The following is a 22589-nucleotide window of genomic DNA, read 5'->3' as shown; positions in this document are numbered from 1 at the left end:
ATGAGACCTAAGTGTTCATAGTTTTTTTGTACGAAGCTCAGATGCACCTTGACCTTGCACTTTCTCTTTGTGTTGTGTTTCTGTCACCTTCTTAAATCTTGATGTCACATCTAAATTTCAAGACAATAACAATGCAGTTCACCCTGAAATACTTGCAACTTTATTTCTAACCAGCAGAGAGACGTGCGATTTTATACTTGCTTTTGCCATTAACCTTTAAAAAAAAAAAAAAACACCAACAACTGACAGTCTATTCATTTACAGCACATAGTCATGACTTTTAAAAAAGAACTTCACACATGGAAAAGTTCTCACTAGACTGGCGACCGACGTGCAGAGGGTTTTGTGCTGGCTTTTTGTCCGGTCGTGTTTATAAATGTTTATAAATATCATCTACACATAATTTGTCAAACAAAAACAATGAACTCGCAATGAACTTGGATTTGACGTTTCATTATTTTAACTTGGAGTACATGGTTGCCAGACTTTGTACTGTATCCCTCTTAATGGAACTTCCGCGTTTCATACTTCCGTAAGATGGATTGCTATTTCAACATCCCTTCTTTTAGAGAGCATGTTATTCAAATTCCTAACCGTTACTTGTTCCTGAATAAGACTGGAGTAAGTAATACGTAAAATAGAGAAGAAAAAAAAAATGATGTGGCAACCCGGGTGCCGTCATTTCCTGCGCGGGAAACTTGTAAACAGACCTAAACCGGAAATGTTCTTTCGCTCGCAGTCGCTTTTTGTAAACACGCGACAATCAACATTTAATTCCATGACGTAGCGCCACTGTGACAGTTTCGGGTCGGCAAACACCATGGATCGCTACAACGAGGTGAAGCACCTGCTGAAAAACTGGGAGCAGGGATTTTACACACAGCACCTGAGGAAGCCCAACAAAGTGAGTCGAGTGCTTGAGAAAAGCAAATGTTGAATATCACGACGTTTAGATGCTAAAACTGCATACTGCTTAACTGTTCCATCTCACGTTCATGACACATACAAGCAGATGTACAATGATGGTGTCACTTTATTGACGTGAATTGTGTTCCATTCTCAGGAAGACATCGACCAAGCACCGGAGGAGACCAGAAGTAAGTAAATGACAAGTGTTTGAAGTCACATTGCAGTGCTTTAACGATGCATATATTCCACCAGGTCTGTATAAAGAGTATAGACATTTGAAGCATGCGAAGGAGAACAATGACACCAGAGAAAGAGTCCCTGAGGAGTCAGTCACTTCAACCCAGCAACCTACTGCAGAGAAAGTACTAACCTATGATTTTTTTAAGCCTCTGAACTTCAAAATGTCGGTTCATTCTTTTTATTACATTTTAAAATTGTTGTTAGAGCTCAGGATGCTGGGGTGCCCATCTAAATCGCAATATGATGCCAACACCCTCACCCAAACTGACAGCTGAAGACAAGGAGGGTCTTCAGAGCTCTGCACAGTACTATGGGTTAAAGCTTAAGAGCAACCTTGCTACACTTGGCAAGGTAAGTCACTTGCTGAAATACATTTGCAGCCTCATCCTCTTCATATACTCTGTAATAGCAGCAACAGACAAAGCATCATGAACATGCAGTGATGATGTGTTCCTTTTTTTCTTCTGCTGTGTGTGGCATTCACGCACTACGCCACAGGTGTAGACAAACACATCTTCTACTTTTGTTACAGGAGCGCTCTATATCACTGAAGAAGCCATCAAATCGTGGTCGACTTCCCCTAAACGCTCTTAAAGATGGTCCAAGTGCCCAGGCAGATGACACTTCTCCTTCTGCTGCCAAAAACACGTCACATATTTCAGAACCTGGACCCTTTTCACCCAGGTAGACACACTTTGGTTTAATTGTGGAAATAGCAGCAGAGCTGTGCACCTGTCGTTGTGTAGGTTCTTCTTTTGCTTTCAAAACTCACCCTTCTGTTGTCATGTTTATTCGTCCTTCCGAGTAAGTGATAGAGAGATCTAGATTATCTACACACACACAGATCTGATTGATCGATTTGCTTGATTTTGGGGAGTGAAGACGAAAACTGAGAGTGTGTCCACAGTTTTTTTGTTTGAACAAATTTGGTTTCCTCGCTGCTTTTTAGTGAAACAACACAGTCAAGTGAAAAGCAGTTAAACAGACACTTTTCATTTCCAATTCGAAACCGAACTCATTATTCATTCTTTTCGTATCTGTGAATCAGTATTTTGTTAAGCACCTTCTGAATGTGAAGAACTGTGTTCCGTTGCTATAATCCCATCGTCTCTTGTTGTTATCACAGAAGCACCAAGCCAGGCTCGTTTTCTACACCTTCTCTCCATCCAGAAGAACCAGAAGAGGAATTTGAACCGTTTCAAACTATCAAAGAACCGTCTAAACTTTCTGGAGACACCAGTGCAGCCAAACCTGCTGGGAATTCTTCTCTATGTAGAACTCCAATAAGAAACTGCCCATCTCTTTTATCGTCACATTCTGCTCCCGAAGCAACTTCACCAACAGATTCTCCTGAAAAATTCATTAAAACCAAAGATGATGCTAATGACAAGTATCTTGGAATGAAAATGCGTAATGGAATACTGGGCAGCCCACAAAATGTTGGAGGCTTCAGGGGTGGGCTGGGTTGTAAAGTCACCCCGGCAAGACCCTCGCCTGCCAACAGGTTGAGCGCTGTGGACAGACAGTGGCTGGAAAGATGTCAGGTTTTTGGAGAAATGGGAGCTGAGGATAAACCCGGGGCTGGCAACAAGGATGTGACTCTGACCAAGAGTGATGCAGACAGAGGAAAGGACAGAAAGCCAGAGGACACAACAGAAGTAGCGATAAATGTTCCTGGAACATCAGAAAATCTTAAAGAGAACCAGAATGAGAACACTATAGAAAGACAGAGTAGAGGGGATATAACAACAAAGTCACTGAAAGACGACTGCGAGGAAAATCCAAAACCACCTACAAGAAAGAACAAAGGCAGAAAGAGACAGAGAGAAGGCGAGGACACGGACGTCGGCACAGCCGAGGTGGAGGAAGGAGGAATGAAAAAGCGACGGAGAAATGTTACAAAGAGTGAAGAAAACAAAGACTCTCAAGATGGAGGTGACAAAAAGAAGAGGAAAAGTAGAAAGAAAGAAAATGGGGATGCTGAGACTGAAGATGAAAAAGCACCCAAAGATCAAAAGAAGGTGTTACTTTTTTGTCTAATTTGTTGATGCTATAAAGACAACAGCATTTATTTACTTGTCAAATTGTCTTGCTGTGTGAGACAGAATCAAATATGAAGGAGCTGGTGAGCTGATTAGTGTCAGTATTACATGCCGTTTACCCTCATGTTGCCGGAACACAAGCAAGAACAGAACTGGGATCAGCTGTTTTAAAAATAATGTCATGCAAGTTGGGATTTCCTGATTTGGAATTACCAAAGTCCTCAAAATAAGATGGATTATTGTGACAAACAAAAAAGTAATAACTGTTGAAGAAAAGTAAGTCAGTTAGTCCGAGTAAAGTTAGTCAGTTAGTCACTTCTCAGTGTAATTGTTGAGTTAAACTAGTTGCACACAAACAGTTGTGTGTTTATCAATGGTGATCGTCGATTTGGTTTGTATTTTACTTATGCAACTTACAATGAATGCACAACCATGTTAATGACAAAATACTTAAAATGTCTCTCTCCCCTTCTTTGCATTGGATTTCCTGTTTCTTCCCTTAATTCAAATTCAAGTGGTGTATTTTATTTGCTTTTATTTTGAGAAGATGCCTCAGGAGAACCTCTTGGGTGAAATAGAGGAGGAGTATGGATCCAAGAGAGGTTTTCGTGTGCAGACCTCTCGAGCCAGGTAGGACACTTTTTATCTCCTATTTGACGACTTGAATTTTTTGTCCTCACGCAACAGGTTCTTTTTTTATACCAGTATGAAAGGTGCCGAGGGAAACTATGTAAAAATAAATCTGAAGAAGAAATCCCACGTTAAAGGATACGCACTGAGAGGCAGCTTTCTGCGTAAACAGGTATGTGCTCAGTGTCCGTGTTGTGTAGTAAACTGTGTCTGCAGGTAGCTGTTGTTGATTTCCACTGAACTGCAATGGCTTGAAAACAGAAAATGCACCAGACAGACTGGTCTTTCTTTAATGAAAAATAATAAATCTGTGCTTCAGTTGTATGCACAGAAGTTCCAGCTGAAAGGAGAGCGGTTTGGTGGTGGCGGGGGATTCTTTGGCCGAGGGAGGAGAGGAGGCTTCAGAGGGGGGCATAGCCGTCAGAGCGACACCTGCTACAAGTGTGGCGGCACAGGACACTGGGCCATGGACTGCAAGGGAAGAGGTACACAACCTATAGTGTAAAACCAAACTAATGCGACTTAGGCATATATTTTGATCACCAATCTTCTCTCTAATGACGTCTCCAGTTCCACCGCCGACTGCTTCTGAGGATAAACCCGTGGAAGAGGAGCAATTTGAACTGCCCACTTTAGAGGAAGTCGCACGAGCTACTGGAACACTGAAGCCTCAGCCCATTGGTATTCTAAATCCCAGTCGAAGCAGGAGAAACTTGTTGACTCCTAAACGTGTCTCTCCAACAGGATCTTCTGTCACTGCCACAGAAGAGCAACAAGAACAAGTGGCCAGTCAGAGTAAAGATGAGGTTTTGCTGAACGTCATCCGCCCTGACTATGAACGACCCCCGGTTCCTCCTCGCATGGAACCCCTGTATCCTGCTGACGATGATGGAAAAGTCCAGGGTGAGAACACAATATTTGATGAACAGATCTTTATTGCATGTATCAATGACCACTTACACACAAGCTGCACCTACAAATTATTTATTCACCATCTTTTGACATGGTGAGAGAAAACTGGTGGTAACCCACATGAGAACATTATGAGAACTCTATATGTAAGCAAAGGAGAGACAAGAAGGTGAGAAGCAAATATCAGTTCAGAGGAAACGGCGATTCAAGTAGATGGACCTGAGATGAGAAGTGTTGACGTGAGCACTCACCGGCCACATTTGGGGAAGTGGCTTTGGCTGTCCCTGATCATAGCTACCAGTATTGTTGCAAAACTTTGGTTAAAACTGACTGAAATAAATATAGATGGTGAAATAAGGGAATATTTGAAGCTCTGTTTTGCTACATTGCACATAGCTATAATGTCTCACAATGAGACTGGACAGTGATCACTGTCTAAATATAGCTGCCCAGCTCAGAAGTGACAGAGTCGAGATGTAGAAATACGCAACTGTTAATGGAGAGCTTCATATCCCGATCATGGTTGTATACAAATCTTAAATGATGAATTGTCCACTTCTTGCTTTAGCTACGCCTGATGCTGTCTTCGCTGCTTTGAAAGATCTGGGTTATCAATCCTTCCGGCCTGGACAGGAGGAAGCCATCATGAGGATCCTTTCAGGTATCAGCATACACGCTGTTAGACCGCTTACAGTATAGACTGTTTAGAGTTGATTTAAATTGTGTTAAACAGGCACGATAGCACAAGTGTTTTGTGACAAACAGGTGTCCTGACTTGACTGCAGTTGTCTTCCACTCAATCTCACAGGTCTTTCCACTCTGGTCGTGTTGTCCACTGGGATGGGAAAATCTCTGTGCTATCAGCTTCCAGCTTACCTGTACGCTCAGAGATCCAGATGCATCACGTTGGTGATTTCTCCTCTCGTCTCACTCATGGACGACCAGGTAGACGGTCTGTAATAGTGTCGAAGAGGCTGAAATAAAATGTCTCTCCCGTGTGTCCAGTTGTCAGGCCTGCCCGCTAAGATGAAAGCTGCTTGCATTCACTCCAACATGACGATGAAACAGAGAGAAGCTGCTGTGGAGAAGGTTTGACTTCATGAACAATGACAACATTCTTAGTCTGAGACTGTATAATATGATTTTGCTCCCTCAGGTAAAGTCTGGTGAAGTCTACGTTCTGCTGTTGTCTCCTGAAGCTCTGGTTGGTGGAGGAAGTTCTGGTTCTGGCTGCCTTCCGTCTGCACAAGAGCTTCCCCCTGTGGCCTTTGCTTGTATAGACGAGGCTCATTGCGTCTCCGAGTGGTCGCACAACTTCCGACCGTGCTACCTGAGACTCTGTAAAGTGAGTGACTTACTACCTGAGTGGGTGAGTCACGTACCATTATTAGTACTTCTCAGCAAACCACACTTCTCTGCTTTGAGGTTCTCCGTGAGCGTTTAGGGGTCCACTGTCTGCTGGGACTCACTGCCACAGCGACATTGTCCACCGCTCTGGACATTGCTCAGCACCTGGAGATCACTGACCAGGATGGTATCGCAGTCCGATCCGCTGCTGTCCCGCCGAACCTCAACTTGTCTGTGTCTATGGACCGGGAGAAGGATCAGGTGAGGAGGTGGTGGTCAAGCTTTGGCCTGAAATTGTTTGTTACCAAGTCTCTCTGCGCTTCTTTAGGCCTTAGTGTCTTTACTGAAAGGCGATCGTTTTGGTTGCCTGAACTCCATCATCGTCTACTGCACTCGGAGAGAGGAGACAACTCGTGTGGCTGCCCTGCTGAGAACATGCCTGCAGGGGGTGCTGTTGAAAGAGAATCCTGAAGTCAGTCAGACGCAAAATAAAGCAGGAGACCGAAAGAAGCTCCTAGGTAACAACTCACGCTTTGTTTAAAGTGCACACAGCTGTTATATGGACATTTGTTGTCCATCGATAGCGAGGAAGAAGATCCGCAAACCTCTCAAATGGCAGGCGGAGTCTTACCACGCCGGACTCTCTGGGTCAGAACGTCGGCGAGTCCAGAACAACTTCATGTGTGGGGAGCTGAGAATCGTGGTGGCCACTGTGGCGTTTGGTATGGGCCTCGACAAGTCTGATGTGCGGGGTATTGTTCACTACAACATGCCAAAGGTCAGTGTGAGGTTTGCTATTCACTCATATAAGACACTTTTGCTCATGTTAGATGGCATTTATTTATTAATCAGTAGTGTGAGCATGATCTTACTCAGTATGGTGGAGGTCAAGCTGTCACAAACTACTTTGTCTTTGTTATTAACAGAGCTTTGAGAGTTATGTTCAGGAGATCGGGCGAGCAGGCAGAGATGGAGAACCGGCTCACTGTCACCTCTTTTTAGACCCTGAAGTAAGCTTTTTAAAGCAGTTTTTTTTAATGCCAGGTGATCACTCTGCCCACTAATATGTTGTTTTGCTAATGTCACTTAATCAGGCCTCTGACCTGCATGAACTCCGCCGTCACATTTACTCAGACACCGTCGACTACTTCACTGTAAAGAGGCTGGTCCAGAAAGTTTTCCCCTCATGTAAATGCAGACAGATTCACCAGAGGCAGCAGGAACTGACAAAGGTGACACATCGCGCTACACTATTGATGCCCTTCACAAACAGGTGCAATAAGAGTGAGCTATGTGTTTGCAGGACATCGAGGACTCAGAAATGCTGGAGATGATGGATCTGTGTGAGGTGGAGAGGACTTCTGATGCTTGCTACCTGCAGGACACAGTACTGTTGTTGGAAGTTCATAAAACAATATTCAAGTTTTCATCATTGTTTTTTATTTTAAGGAGGAAAATTTAAAAGGTGCAGATCGGCGTACTGGCCAGGAAAACAATTCAGAAGAAGGGGAGACAGAAGAGGATGTAAGACCAGCTGAGATCGACGGGGCAGAGAAACAAGCAGAAGTGCCGGTGATGACTGGCGGTGACCAGCAGGGGGAGCCAGTGAAGGAGGCATATCGCTGGCCAGAGGAACGAGTGTGTCACACTCATGAAAGAGCAGTTCCTATCCAGGAGACCATCGAGGCACTGGACATCACTGAGGAGGGTCAGTAGCACTAAACTCCCCGCCTGCTGAGTCATCACTAATTTGTGTGTCCATATCAGGGATTGAAACCCTGCTGTGCTACTTGGAGCTTCATCCACAGCGCTTTGTGGAACTGCTCCACTCCACCCTGTCCGTGTGTAAGGTCAGCTGTTACAACGGGCCAAGACAGCTCCAGAAAATCACCAAAATGTGGGGAACTATTACCTTAGAGTTTATTGCATTTTTCTTCACTGCGTGACAATGTTTTTACTACGTGCTCTCAGCTGCCCTCCTGTCGCAGTGGTTCTGGCCCGGAGGCGGATGTCCGGCGAGCGAGTGGAGACCTGCGATCAGTTGGAGTTCGATGTTGTGGAGGTGGCCGACACTATGGGGTGGCAGCTTCCTCTGGTCAAGAGAGGCCTGAGGCAGCTGCAGTGGAGCACTGACCAAAGTATGTCACATCACACTTGACTGATGTTGATGAAGTTATGAGAAGCGTATCGATTCAAGCAAACTCCGTGTTCCAGCTGGTGGTCGTAGTGGCATCATGGTGGAATTCTCATCGCCATCCTTCTACTTTCGTTCCTTCGGAGACTTGAGTGACGAGGAGATGGACAGAGTTTGTCAGTTTCTTCATAACCGAGTACAGGAACAAGAGAAGACGCAGCTTTATCAGCTGACTGCCTGTTTCAAGGCCTTTAAAAGGTACCTTCAACCAACGAATAGTCGCAAAATTCATTTCATATTACTGTCTTGGCTTTTTATTCAACCACATCAGCTTTGACCGTTTTTGTCACCTACATGTTGCTCAAACATTCACGTCCTCTGCAGTGTGGCATTCCGGAGCGTGATGCCGTGTGTGGACGCCCTGGACGAGGGCCGCAGCGTCCAGCTGAAGAGTCTCTTGGCTGAGTATTTTGACAAGAGGAGAGACCGAGAACACACGCTGCAGCCTCTGGACGTGGACGAGCTTGACAAGTTCAAGGTAAAGTGACCATGTTCTTTTACATCTTATCAGGCTGTGCTCAAATGTCCTGTGTTTTTTAGTTCATCGACTGGGAGAATCAGATTCGTGCCGACATCAGGAGTTTCCTTTCCACCAGAAGTGATGAGAAGTTTTCTGGACGAGCCATAGCTCGGATCTTCCATGGGATTGGTGAGAAAATGTGCCCGCACTAGATTCTCAGTGAAGCTGCACAGTACTACTGAAGCTCACACCATTTTTGATTGTCGACAGTGTAACTGAAATACTGTATATGAATTATGATGCTGACCATGAACTCTGGACCAGCAAAACCAATTCATGGTAGCTACAGTCTCGCCCTAACTAGGATTGACACGGGTCAAACCTTCAGCCCATGTAATACCTGTTTACTTCCTTGTTGTGTATTTTTCATTACTACTATTGTCTCTGTGATCCCCAGGAAGTCCTTGTTTCCCTGCTCAAGTCTATGGAAGAGACAGGCGCTTCTGGAGAAAGTACATCCAATTTGACTTCAATCAGCTGATTCGTCTGGCCACTCAGGAGATCATCCGCTTTAAATAAACAGTCGACTGACTACTTTTATTTATTATGTCGAAAATATGTTATATTTGTTTTAAATCCTGTAGTTGTTTTTGCTTGTCTCATTAAAATATATTTTTCTACGACTCATGTTGAGGATAATTTGTTATTGTTGTTCATGTTCCATGTATCAACATGCATGTTTGTCCAAAGTACCAGCTACAACATACTACTGTTTATTTTATCTAAGGTCTGGTTGCAAAGCCAGCTACAGCATGGCAGCAGAGGCTGCAGCAGAAGTGCGACGGAGGGGCAGCTATTGTGTGCTAGCTAGCCGGTACGGGCAAGTACAGAGACTGTTATGGGTATTTTTAAGGGAAGGTTGTAGTTCGACCAAGCTATAAAAATGTCCTTTTAGCACAGCTTCCCTGCGAGTGTCGACCTCAAAAGACATTTAAAGCGTTTTCTATCCATAATGTGGCCAAATTAATCTCTATTTTAGTTGCTTGCCAGGCAACTAAGCAACTTAGCAATTGTGCTAATGTTGCCATTTTGCTTTTTTAGCACACACTAGATGCTAACGGTGGACATTTGCATTAATTTGGGCAAATTAACATTTGGACCGTTTCAATTTCATATAATAATAACACCAGAAACTATTTATCTTTTCGCCTTTTCCTCCTTAAATAATGCTGGATATTTCACCCGATTGGGGTTATTGACTGAATTGCATGAAGATTAATAATAACATAAATAAGGATAAAGTACAGTGAAATAACATTCTCGCATCTGCACTGAAAGAAGAGCCAGTACTTTAATCTCCATGGCTTTATCTTTGAGACAATGGGATATACTACTGACTGGACAGGCTCGTAACTCAGACGCTGGTTTAACCAGTAACCTTTTCTATGACCTATCGATACTGTGCTTCCCTGTGTCAGTGTTGGTACAAACCAGCTGACATATCAGGACTGGTGCAATAGCAAAACAATAAATTTCTTTTCTTATCTAAGGGTCAATGATTTGAGAGAGGTGTTAAAAAACAATACTGACCCATTTGTTTTTATCTATGTGTGACAACAGCTTAAGGGCTTAGTGAGAGCTGTCAGCAAATTAACCTGATTTTTAATCTGACAGTATCTCAGAAGTTACTCATATGGGCCTATTATGTTGTTCCATGTGTTCAGCTATCTGCAGTGTTAAAAGGTAAGGCATCATCTTAAAGGGTCCCTGACATAAATTTAAACAAAGGCATGATTAAACAGAAGAAACACTGTGTTTTCATTCCATGTTTCTGAAAAAATGTTATCACGATTTTGTTTCCTGCTACATTTACCTGACGCCAACTGCTCGGTTGTCAGAACTGGGTCAAGCGCCGGCGCGAGCTTATGACGTGGGAACCAACTATACACAAGGACATTTGAAGATGAAAGCACCATCAGGAAAGATTTGACTCATGTATTGAGATTGTCAAATGATTTACAGGCAGCGTGTTATGCAACAAAGACTCCATGCTATTGACATGACTTGTTCTTGTTGCATAGTTATTCAGTCACTATTATGGTCTACAATGAGCAGTTGTTAAAGGACAGTCATAGCATTGCTGTAAACATATGATCTCAGATTATTGTCCTAAAAAAGTCTATTTGACTTGTTAATAATGGCTTTTAGGATGCAATCTGAATTTATTGTTTGCTGAGGTGACATCTGGGTTGTTCAAGATAATTCGAATGATTTTTTTATTGATATTTTTGATCAGTTGGAACCGGAACCGAGTTGAGGGATTTTCTTTCAGGGGTGTTGGAGCAAGGCTGACATTGCAACAATGACTTATTGCCGACTGACTGTGCTGTCATCAGAGCACTAAGCTAAGTATATTCTTTCTAGCAAAGTTATCACACTATTGGGCTCCGACATTTATTTTCTTAATTTGGATGGTGCAAAGTAGTCCACTCGTGATCAGAACAAACAAAATATCTGCCTTAACCTTACGTTAACACATTTAGGTATAAATTCAGATTATTTGATGATAATGGTAACAAAACCATGAGAATCCACTACATGCTGTTCATAACTTGTACATTGGGTCCTGAATTTGTTTTGGTCATCAGTCTGAAAACTCAGTTGAAGAAAGATTAGTTTTCATTGCAATGTTCAAACAGACCGATGGATATTTTTGTTCTTTTACAATAAAACATGTAAAGAGGACGAGTACAAAACTCGTCCTCTTTATATGTTTTATTTCATTATAGACCTTTTAATATATTTTAAAGACATTTAAATGTTCATATTCTAACTTGTTTTTGGTTCAGTTTTGAAAATGTTGAACCCTTTAAAGGCGGTATTTAACAGCCTTTTCATGATAAAAGTCTTCATCTACACATTGATTCCTATTCATGTTCCAAATTCAGCACCTGCATAAGTTCATTCATCCATCCATCGTCGTCCGCTTATCCGTTACCGGGTCGCGGGGGCAGCAGCTTCAGGAGGTCACGCCTTATGGACAACAGTGCGGCAAAGGGATTGCAATACCGCCCCTGCTGCCCCAATTCGCCGACCAATCTCCAAATCTCTAATCCCCTCACGTGAGAACAACACCCCAAGATACTTAAACTTCTCCACTTGAGGCAAGATCTCAGTCCCTACCCTTAGAGAGCAATCCATCCGTTTCCGGTTGAGAACCATGGTCTCGGACTTAGAGGTGCTGATCCTCATCCCAGCCGCTTCACACTCAGACGCAAACCGATCCAGCGTGAGCTGTAGGTCACGCGATGATGAAGCCATCAGAACCAAGTCATCTGCAAAGAGCAGAGACTGGATCATCAGGCCACCAAACCGCAAACCCTGTCCATGTCCATGTAGACCAAGAACAGGATTGGGGACAAAGCACAACCCTGACGAAGACCAACCCTCACTGGGAATACATCGGACTTGCATCCAAGTATACGATCACAACTCCCGCCCCGGGAATACAGAGACTGAACAGCCCTCAGTAGAGAACCACTCACCCCATAGTCCCGAAGCACCTCCCACAACCGATCCCTGGGCACCCGGTCATACGTCTTCTCCAAGTCTACAAAGCACATGTAGACGGGTTGGTCATACTCCCAGGAACCCTCGAGAACAGTCGCAATAGTAAAGAGTTGGTCCGTAGTTCCACGGCCAGGACGGAACCCGCATTGTTCCTCTTGAATCCGAGGTTCGACTATCGATCGGACCCTCCTTTCCAGCACCTTAGAGTAGACCTTACCAGGGAGGCTGAGGAGTGTGATGCCTCTGGAATTTGTACACCCCCCCTGGTCCCCCTTTTTAAATAGAGGGACCACCACCCCCGTCTGCCACTCGTCCGGTACCGACCCAGATCTCCACGCAATGTTGAAGAGGCGTGTCAACCAAGACAACCCATCAACACCCAGAGCTTTCAGCATTTCAGGACGAATCTCGTCAACTCCCGCAGCCTTGCCACCGTGCAGTTTTTTGACTACCACAGTGACTTCAGCCCGAGAAATTAACGAAGACCGCCCATCAGCCTCCAGCTCTGTCTCTCTTACAGAGGGCGGAATGTCCGGATTCAGGAGTTCCTCAAAGTACTCTTTCCAACGGCCAATTACATCCTCTCTTGAAGTCAGCAGCAAATCATCCTTGCTGTAATCTCCCCCTCCTGAGGTGCTTGATCGTTTTCCAGAAGCACCTTGGTGCCGATCGAAAGTCTTCCTCCATGGACTCTCCAAACTTCTCCCACACCCGCTGCTTGGCCTCAGCAACAGCCGAAGCCGCAGCCCTTCGAGCCAGACGGTACCTTGCAACTGCCTGAGGAGTCGCACAAGACATTAGGTCTCAATACGACTCCTTCAGTTGGACGGCTTCCCTGACCTCTGGTATCCACCAAGATGTCCTTGGGTTGCCGCCCCTTGAGGCACCGATGGCCTTCAGGGCACAACTCGCAACTGAAGCTTCAGCCATGGCGTTTTTGAACACCGACCACTCATGCTCGATGTCCCCAACCTCCACAGGGATGCGTAAAAAAGCTTGCCGGAGGTGTGAGTTAAATGCTCCTCTGACGACTTCGTCCTCTAGATGTTCCCAGTTCACCCGCACTATCCGTTTGGGTTTACCTGGTCGGTCTAAAGGCTTCCCCCGCCATCGGAGCCAGCTCACCACCAGATAGTGATCAGTTGACAGTTCTGCTCCTCTCCTAACCCGAGTGTCCAGAACATGTGGCCACAGGTCAGATGAAACGATCACAAAATCGATCATTGACCTACGACCTTGGAAGCTCTGGTACCAAGTACAGTTATGAGCCTCCCGATGTTCGAACATAGTGTTTGTGATGGACAAACCATGTCTAGCACAGAAGTCCAGACCTCTCCAAGACCACGCCTCTCCAAGTTTCTCCGTCATTGCCCACGTGTGCATTGAAGTCTCCCCGGAGGACAATGGAGTCACCGGGTGGGGTCTCACATAGGACCCCATCCAGGACCCCCAAGAAGGCCGGATACTCCGAACTGCTATTCGGAGCCCCACCAGATCTAACTGGTAACGCTCCATCTCCCGCACTAACTCAGGTTCCTTACCCCACAGAGAGGTGACATTCCATGTCCCCAGAGCTAACCGATGCAGCCCAGGGTCTCTGCGCCAGCCTTCTCTCCTTCCACTGCCACCCAAATGACAGCGCACCCGACTCCTGGAATGCCCTCCACAGGTGGTGAGCCCATGGGGCAACGATGGGATGGATGAAGCACGGTCCATGCTGCTGTTTCAGGCTGTGCCCGGCCGGGTTACGTGGGTCGCCCGGCCACCAGGCGCTCACTGACGGGCCCAACACCCAGGCCTGGCTCCAGGTGTGGGCCCCGTTTTCCCTTCTCCATAAAGTCGTATGGACCGTACTTAGTCTGACCTGTTTGTCAAGGATGATCCTACCAGGAGCACAAGGCTCCCGACAATATAGCTCCCTGAATCACTGAGGTACTCAAACACCCCCACCACGATAAGGTGACGGTCCATGGAGGAGTAATAAGACACATCATGTCTAAATGGTGGTCACCATCATTTCAGTGTACCAATAACTTGGCTTTAAACACGCAGAACTGCATCCTGCCGGTTTGAAGCACTATTTTAAGATAAGCTCGTAACAATCTAAGCATGACTTCTCTGTCTGTTGTTTTTGGTGGTGGGCACTAGAGGGCGCAAGTTTTGTTTGTGTCAGTTTTGACCTCTCCACACTTGAGGTCAGACGTTTTCTTTTAGCTGAAACTGTCTCAGTTCATGTGACCTAACTTTGGGAAAGTGAGCTCCTTGTGAGGAGGATTTTCTTCAATAAACTCCTTTTTCAGTCGGCGGCCTTTCTGTTTATTTAGTTTCCACGCGACCCCGAAGCCACGTTACAAGCTCAAAGGTCCATTTTCAGTGATAATTTTTTATTGTAACAGTAAAGTCAAGTGTGTTGCATCAGCAAAAACTGCTTGTCTGCCATACGGCAAAAGGCTGAGCAGCACTTGCAATAGGATGTGGAGCGATTGGGACCTGTGAATGGCTCCTGCACATGTCTTCCCTTTTTATATGTGTGAGTTGGCACTGGACTCTGTACCTTATGGAGATATTCACATCTGATTAGAAAGGTGGAGGGATGAGATAAGACTCGTAGTGTCTTGTCTTTCCAACCGTGTGGTGTTATATGCGCTTGCCTTTGGGTTTGGGCAGTTGCAGTGGGCTATTGTTCAGAGGGGACATATATCACTGTTAAGGTCATGTTTGTACTCTGAACTCTCCCTACTGACTGGTAGGGAAAAAATGTATTTCATCATGGTAAAGAAAAAAGTTTAAAAAAAAATACACAAGGGAAAATCTAGATATGTTTATTTTCAGACAGCACAGAATACAGAGTACATAACTTCATAGTATTTTTTTATAATTGAAAAACATTGTGCAGTCAGGCTGAGTGACTGTGTTCAATGTGTAGTATTTGTGATAAAGTGACATTAAAGTTATTGCACTTCTTCTTTCCACCAATACATCTCGATCGTAGTTTCCTCTGTGGTGTCTTATTAGCATAAATTCAGAAAACGCTGTACAAACATACAAAAATGAAAAGAAATGTGCACATCCTATAAAACAGCAGTGAAGTTCCAGCAACACTCGTGAATAAAAACTGCATTGTAAATGAATCTAAATCTTAGAAAAACAGATAATGAAGATAAAAAAAAATGTATTTCCTCAAACATTATTGCACTCATTTGTTGGCAAGTGGCAAGATATTTTGTTGACTGTAAGTGACAGAATTCATTTGACGTGAACAAAAAACCTGCCAATCACTGTTAAGCCTGTGAGCATGGTGTCCTCTTCATTTAAATGCTTGAGTGAAGTTGTATATATTGGCTGTTATCGGCTGAGAACAGCGGACGAATGACTCAGTGTTTAGTGTTTGACTCAGTGCTAGAAGCTGATCTGCTCCTCATAAATCGACAGCAGCAACAGAACACCCCACCCAGTCAGCAGACCCACATTCTGAAGCAGAAATATGAGCCAGGGTCGCTTGGACTTGATGTGAAGCATTGTGGGCATCTGAGAGCAGAGGAGACATTTTGTTTCAATACCAGAGAGTCACTCTAGCTGGTTGTGCTTTGAAACACCTACCATGTCGGCCAGGCCCACGTAGAGAAACAGTCCCGCAGTGACTGCGGCGATCCACTGGCTTACGGCTATGTCGGTGGCTACGGACAGACCAATGTAAAGTCCAATGAAGGAGGTCAGAGCGCTGCCAACATTTAGCAGCAAGGCTTTCCGCACTGACAGCCCGCAGTTGAGTAGAACAGCAAAGTCACCTGGACACAAAGAAGAAAAAGAAATGTATGGCCATAAATTTGGACCCCACTTCGGTGCCGCCGCCGGTCCTAATGCTTGCGTGAGTGAGTTCCTCACCCAGCTCGTGTGGCAGCTCATGACAGAGAATAGCAATCGATGTTGCTAAACCAGACTTCCAGGACCTGGAGAAAGCCGCTCCCATGGCTAAACCATCAGCAAAGTTGTGGATCCCGTCACCCAGAGTGATCATGATCGGCAGCAGCCGCTGCTCTGTGAGAGAGAAGAATTCCCAGACATGATTATTTGTACAGTGTTGTGATGTTGATGCGCTCGCCATGCCGACCTCTTGTTTTGGCGTGATGGGTCTTTTCTTCTTCCTCGCCGTTGAACTGAGAGTGAAAACGATTTCATTAGATGGAGCCATTTTCACAACTGTTCAAGACCACAACGTTGTGCATTACTCAGAGGTGAAGTGTGAGGAAGGAGGAAAAATTGTTTGTGATGGCACAAGCAATCGCTCACCAGCTGGACTTCGGATGTTGACTGCAGTTTCTTTTTCTGTTTCCTTTCCTGGTGATACATCTCTAAAACCCTGCCGTGATCACAGTGGTGGGGCTCTGACTGTTCCTGGACGGAGAAGAGAGAGGATGATTCAGTGACATGCACAGTAATGCAGTAATATGTTAGATGGAGTCTTAAATCCCTCATGTCTTGTTACCTCCTCGTGATGATGATGATCTTTGTTTGTGATCAGAGAGAAAATGGCCTCCATCAGATAGAAGAAATAGATAGCGGCTACCAGCACCAACATCTTGTAGGTGTAGTCTGCAGGTCCACTATGGCTGTCGCCACTTGAGTGTCTCGCTTCGGACGCCTCATCCGAGTGTACGTGCAAACCCAGAAACTAAGACACACAAAGATACAGAAGCTTTAAACTTGTGGCTCGCACTTGGTTCTAGGATTCTATCGTGAGTGGGCTATTTCCGTGTTGTGACGCTTTCTGGTAAGGGACTCACCATTGGCACCAAATGGAGCAAGGCATCTCCGGTGAGGGAACCCACTGCTAGACTGACGGCAAACTGGACGCATATCTGAAACGCTCCGGTGCACGTTGTGAACAGCAGCAGCACGATCCCGATCATGGCCAACACTGTGATCACGACGTTGGCCAGGGTCGCGTACAGGAATCCTGATGGAAGCAGACGAGAACACAAATCTTGTGACTGATTCTCTAACTTTTTGACTGTAGACACAACAGACAAAGCACAGCAAAGTCAATTGATAACCTCTTTGAAACATTCAGAAAACATATCCACTGAAACATGAATGATTCATAACTTCAAGAAAACAGTCCAATTTAAAATATATTTGGCACGAGAAGCACATATTTGGTATATTACTGAATCAAATGATGGACCCGTACATACATTTAAACAACAAAATATTGTTTACTTTGCATCAGTTTGACAATAGCACAATGAATCACGACGGTGTCTATATTCAAGTTTTTATATCACCTTATTTAAACTAAAGCCCTTTTAATGTCTTGAATATATTTGTATAAGAATTTCAGTTTTATAAGAATTTCAAGTCCATTCAGAGTAGTGGAAACCCTGGCCATTGTGTAGTGAAAAACCTCCCTGAACCAAAGCAAACAGATGCTTTTGCTTCTTTTGTTCAGGGATTCCTCCATGTTTGTTGTTGTTGTTATCATCCTAGCTGCCACGTGTCTTGTGCATCACTGTGATCAGTGGAACTCCTGCACTTACAAAGGTTCCCTGTTGACTGGAGAGCAAACTGTTGAATTAAATAATTTTTTGTTGTTGTTGTAATTCATTAATCGTAATAATGTTGTACTACTTAACATTTTTTTTTGTGAACCTCATTGATTGTGTTGACAAACGTACTTTCAGTTCTTGTGAGCTCGTCTGGTGTCGAATGTCCCGCTCTGCTGCAGGCCCCACTCATGATCTGCTGGACGAGTGCAGGGCTGAGTCGAGCCAAGCCAGACCGACCCAGTTCAGGGGAGGCAGTGTTGTTTCCCTCAAGGCCGTAGATGCGTGTCAGCTCCTGTGCTGTGAAGCAGTACTGCAGAAGAAACTCCGATAAGGTCAACGGACCCAAACGTGGTAATGTTTTCAGCACTGATTTTTTTTCTTTTGTATAATACACAACCATTTATACATGATAAACTTCAGTCTGGACCTTATCCTGAGGTCAATTCCGGTGGTGTTAGACTCAAACTGCCCAGTTAAGGGAATCCAATGAAGTTTTTTTAAATTATGAAGTAACATGGGGGTTTAGGAAGATGATGACGGTAACTGACAAGTAGCCAGGCTGCGGCAAACGGAAATGAAAAAGTAGCACTTGCCTCTTCCCAGGTGTAATTTCTGGAATTGGATTTTGGCACAGTCCTCTTCTTGTCTTTATGGCCTCTGTCCTGGGAAGCTGTGTGTTCCGATGCATCGTGGTCGTGGTCATGGTCATGGTCATGATCATGGTCGTGGTCGTGGTTGGGTCCAATGTTCAGACGGTGCATCAGAGTATCGAGGTCTGGATAGAAGAAAATATCTCACTCTAACTGTTGAAGATGACGACATGAGCAGCTTCTCTTCTCAACATAATGTAACTATTCGAGCAACATTTAATTCATGGGCAGCCACTTGTTCTAATGTGACTCTAGAAATGTTACAAAACTCACGTCGACCTGTACGAGAACAATTCAGGTTGTTTTGCAGTTACCGTGGAGGGTGAAATTTTGGGACCCCAGGCGAACCATGATGTCATCCAGGAAGAAACTCTCTTCAGGGAGGGCCCTTCCCGTGAAGCAGCGACCCTCCAAAGCATGGTGCAGGACCTGGCCAAGGACCAGACCTGCTGGCTGACTCTGGCCCAGAAAAACGGCTCCAGCCTCAGTCATGATCTCATCAGCTGTTACGCAGGCCTTTTCATGAGGGAAGGAAATGGCAAAGATTGGAATTACAAGATTAATATGGCACAAGTAATTCAACATAACGGATAATGATGTTGACCTTAAAAGCCTTTTCTCATTTTATGACAGAGCTACTGATGTTTCCCTCTCACTGACTGGATGTTGTTCTCCTGGTCAGAGAGACGTGGCTAGGCTTGTTGCACGGTGAATGGAATAATATCAGACATTTTTGTAGGTCACCATGGGATTCCGTACTGTGTTCAAACAACGCTTGTGAGCAGTTGTGACGGAAAGGTTCACCCAACAAGTCCAACCACCTCCACGTGGGAATAGAAAATGAACCTGTTTGGATACTTCAGTTGAGCAACATTCACATCTCTTACAAGTTAATCCAGAAGAGCTTTTTATTTATTTAAAAAGGAGGACATCAGCATTAACATTGCTTATGTGGCACATCAAGTTAAGCAACTCTCAAGCGCTTGTAATAAATAGAGTCACTGAGCAAACGCCCTAAGGATAAAAACGATACAAGCGTGTTGGAAAACCAAGCACATGACAAAGCAAGACCATGGTGGTGACATGTCTACTGCACTTTGACAGGCGACTCAATGCAGTGACTCCAAGTGACAGAATTCAAGTCATCCAATGGTTAGCGCTGCTGCCTCTCAGCAAGAAGGTTCAGGGTTTGAATCCAACTATGTGTTGAGTTTGCATGTTCTCCCTGTGGCTGCGTGGGTTTTCTCCGGGTACTCGGGCTTCCTCCCATGACCCAAAGACTTGTGACGCTCACTTGATCAAATCATCTACTTTATCAACTAAAGTTGTGCTGTGAGTCAGGAGACAAACCTCGGTGTGACCTGTTGAGTTGTGCTCCTTCAGCTCTTCCACAATGGTGTCTAACCCCACGATGTTCAGTTCTCCCTCCTTATAGCTCGCTGCTGCGGTCTCTCCATGTGCAGCCCTGTGCAGGAAGTGTTCTGTCTCCTCAGCCCATGTGCCCTGGTCAGCTGCCGCACACGCCGGACCAGGAGCGGTGAGGTAGAAGACGGAGCCCGCAGCCAGAGCAGGGAACTCTGAGACGCTGACACTGCCCGCTTGTATGGAGGGGGTCAGTTGATGCACGGCGTCTGTTAGATTACACTGTACAGACACACAGAAGAACACAATGTCATTTAAATCTATGACATCTGAATCTATGTTATTTTTATTTGATAGATTTGTGCCAGATTGATATATATATATATATATATATATATATATATATATATATATATATATATATATAATTGTTATTATTTTTTTTTGCACTTCGGTTCACTTCATCTCATTTGTCCGAAGATAGAGGACATGCGTAACAACATAACAGCATAAGCAATTTTTTTTTTTTAAATTTTTTTTTAAACATAATTTTACACTTCGGTTGACTTCACCTCATTTGTCCGAAGACATGCGTAACAACATAACAACATAAGAACATGCAGAGGATCTACCAACGTGACTCTCGTCATATTCTTTCTAGACATTTTAGATCTAGACCTGACGTGCCTCTAACTTGACTACACACACCTTCGCGACAGAACAATGGATTGTTCCTTGTCGGACCCGCGACGCCAAAGACTGCAGCGCAGAGCAAACAGAGCTTACGACTAACGTGATGTCTCACTTCCAAACGTCATTGACACTCGTAGAATGCGAGGTTTGCTTTGTGATGTAAACGTTGTACGAATTGTACTGTACAAATATGCTCTGTGAAACGGAGCTGTCGCGTCAGTTCAGGTTACAGGAAGAGTGCGTTTATACCTACTGCGTGTGGCTGCATGAACGAGTTTCTGCATGAGGAAATGCTAAGAAGAAGGGAACTCGTAATGTTGGTTGTTAGCTTTCGAAGAAGGTGTCGTATATCGTGTCGGCTTTCATGAGGTGAGAACGTTTACAATGGGTCCACTGTTAGTCGTCATTTGCTAAGCAGTGCCAACTCAGAATAGTCTATTGTATTGACGTTATGTCCTGTCGAATACCACCTGAACTAAGAGGCAGTTTGTGCCAAGCAGGATGAAAATGTGCAATGTTCAATTCAGATCAGATTAATGATTATTGAAAGTCAAATATGACAAAATTGCTGTGGGAAAAAACTATGAAGTCACACCCTTTTGGTTAGCCATTGAGTCTGATGTGGATAACGAAATCGTCCTAACACAGATGCCAAAAGAGCAACAAAAAGACCTGTCTTTTGAGTCATGTCTCAGGAATTGCAAACTTTTGAAGATCGCATGACTGTGCCATTTGATCCTCTCTTTTTTTGCTAAAAAAACAAAACAAAACAAATTCATTCACATTCCCTAGTAAAGTGAATGTACTCCTTGTGAGTTTTTTGTTTTTTTTTTAAGATAGAAATATACTGGTATGTATTAAAAAAAGAGGAAAAAAAAAAAGGAAAGAAACTTAAATATTCCAGTTTGGTTAACCAGTGCTGCAGGGCACAGACTTCATATCTGTTGGACCTCGATCTCTGTCCTGGTGTCTGAAGCGTGTCGAGCAGCCACGGCCCAATATAACTTACCTTTTCACACGGCACTTCGCTGCACTGCACACGTTTCTCCAGCGTATTAAAGAGCAAACGAAGCACCTCCGGGGTCAGTTTGTCCTGTCCAGGAGACACGGCACCAACCACAGACTGATACACTTCATCTTGGATCGTAGACGCAGTTATTGATCCAAAAATGATGCAGCCGAAAAGCACACAGAGACTCAGAGGGACTGAAGCCGGCATCTTGGGATATTGTCTCTGACTATGTTTACAGTTGATGAAAAAAGATTCAAATTTCAAACAGACGCGGCAGACAGGTATACGGTCTCCAGGAACTCGAAGCACACATTGAGCTTTAAAGAGCTCAGCTGACAGACCTCATCAACTGCAAAGCAGTTTCTCAGGAACTGCACTCTGAATTGTGATTGGCTGAGAAGAGGCTGGTTCTTTACCTTGGCTTTTATATTGCCGCCTGTAAACTCCTGAGGATCCTCATTCAACGCTAGTAAAAATTACAATTTAACGTATACTGATAAAAATTCTAATTTGCTCTTCTTTGAAAAGTTCACACAGAGCAAGCCAAACAATTCTGGCCATTGTCACTAGCGAAGTAAAAACAATGACATTTGACCACCAATATTACTTCACTTTGTGTGTTGAACATTATAGATTGTGGACTGCTTATTTGCTAAATATGTAACAGGCAATCAGGCAAATATATGGTGACATCATTCACCATATATTAGGATTCTGTTTCTCACTATTCAAACTTCTAATGTGAAATAAAGTTCTAACAATGGAGTCAACTTGTCACCTATTAGTAGATTAGCCTTATTTGATATCATAACTATCAATAATAACAAAGGAAATGACTTGATGTTTAGCGGAAACAAAAAGAAATCTAATCACCACTTTATTAATGAATTTAAATGGCTGCTTCTGCTCATTCACAACATCCTTAAACACATTAAATATGAATTCTAAGTTTGCAAAAAAACCCCAAAAACATGTAGGATAATCCATACAGGATTAATAGTTATAGTTCAGTTTAGTTTAGC

The 22589-nt window shown here is 44.1% G+C and overlaps 2 protein-coding genes across 5 annotated transcripts; one reads left to right on the top strand and one right to left on the bottom strand.

Moving 5' to 3' along the window:
- Positions 1-731: 731 nt before the first annotated feature.
- recql4 (RecQ helicase-like 4) lies at positions 732-9411 on the top strand. Of its 3 annotated transcripts, none has more exons than XM_053863073.1 (28): positions 732-904; positions 1064-1097; positions 1162-1271; positions 1354-1500; positions 1682-1833; positions 2276-3170; positions 3739-3821; positions 3897-3993; positions 4141-4306; positions 4392-4502; positions 4566-4724; positions 5302-5394; positions 5542-5678; positions 5739-5822; positions 5890-6078; positions 6159-6341; positions 6409-6598; positions 6665-6858; positions 7007-7090; positions 7175-7312; positions 7384-7428; positions 7530-7788; positions 7848-7977; positions 8052-8218; positions 8295-8472; positions 8599-8752; positions 8815-8923; positions 9192-9411. In XM_053863073.1, the coding sequence occupies exons 1-28, from the start codon at positions 821-823 to the stop codon at positions 9311-9313; spliced, it is 4494 nt and encodes a 1497-aa protein (XP_053719048.1). In that variant the 5' UTR covers positions 732-820; the 3' UTR covers positions 9314-9411. The 3 variants fall into 3 exon arrangements, with proteins under 3 accessions (XP_053719048.1, XP_053719047.1, XP_053719049.1); XM_053863072.1 differs by having other exon boundaries at positions 7384-7467; XM_053863074.1 differs by lacking the exons at positions 732-904; positions 1064-1097; positions 1162-1271; ... (1 more) ...; positions 1682-1833; positions 2276-3170 and adding an exon at positions 3225-3467 and having other exon boundaries at positions 7384-7467.
- A 5864-nt stretch (positions 9412-15275) lies between these two features.
- On the bottom strand, positions 15276-21843 carry LOC128757495 (zinc transporter ZIP4-like). Of its 2 annotated transcripts, none has more exons than XM_053862825.1 (12): positions 21565-21843; positions 19851-20144; positions 18815-19016; positions 18444-18625; positions 17980-18160; positions 17089-17261; positions 16791-16976; positions 16595-16699; positions 16416-16461; positions 16190-16342; positions 15905-16092; positions 15276-15832 (listed from the first exon to the last, which is right to left on the bottom strand). In XM_053862825.1, the coding sequence occupies exons 1-12, from the start codon at positions 21772-21774 to the stop codon at positions 15704-15706; spliced, it is 2049 nt and encodes a 682-aa protein (XP_053718800.1). In that variant the 5' UTR covers positions 21775-21843; the 3' UTR covers positions 15276-15703. The 2 variants fall into 2 exon arrangements, with proteins under 2 accessions (XP_053718800.1, XP_053718802.1); XM_053862827.1 differs by lacking the exon at positions 21565-21843 and adding an exon at positions 20571-20661.
- Positions 21844-22589: the final 746 nt, after the last annotated feature.

Source organism: Synchiropus splendidus, chromosome 4 (genome assembly GCF_027744825.2).
Source record: "Synchiropus splendidus isolate RoL2022-P1 chromosome 4, RoL_Sspl_1.0, whole genome shotgun sequence".
Taxonomy (NCBI): Eukaryota; Metazoa; Chordata; class Actinopteri; order Syngnathiformes; family Callionymidae; genus Synchiropus; species Synchiropus splendidus.
Note: the sequence above shows the minus strand (reverse complement) of the source record. Positions and strands in the feature narration are given on the sequence as shown.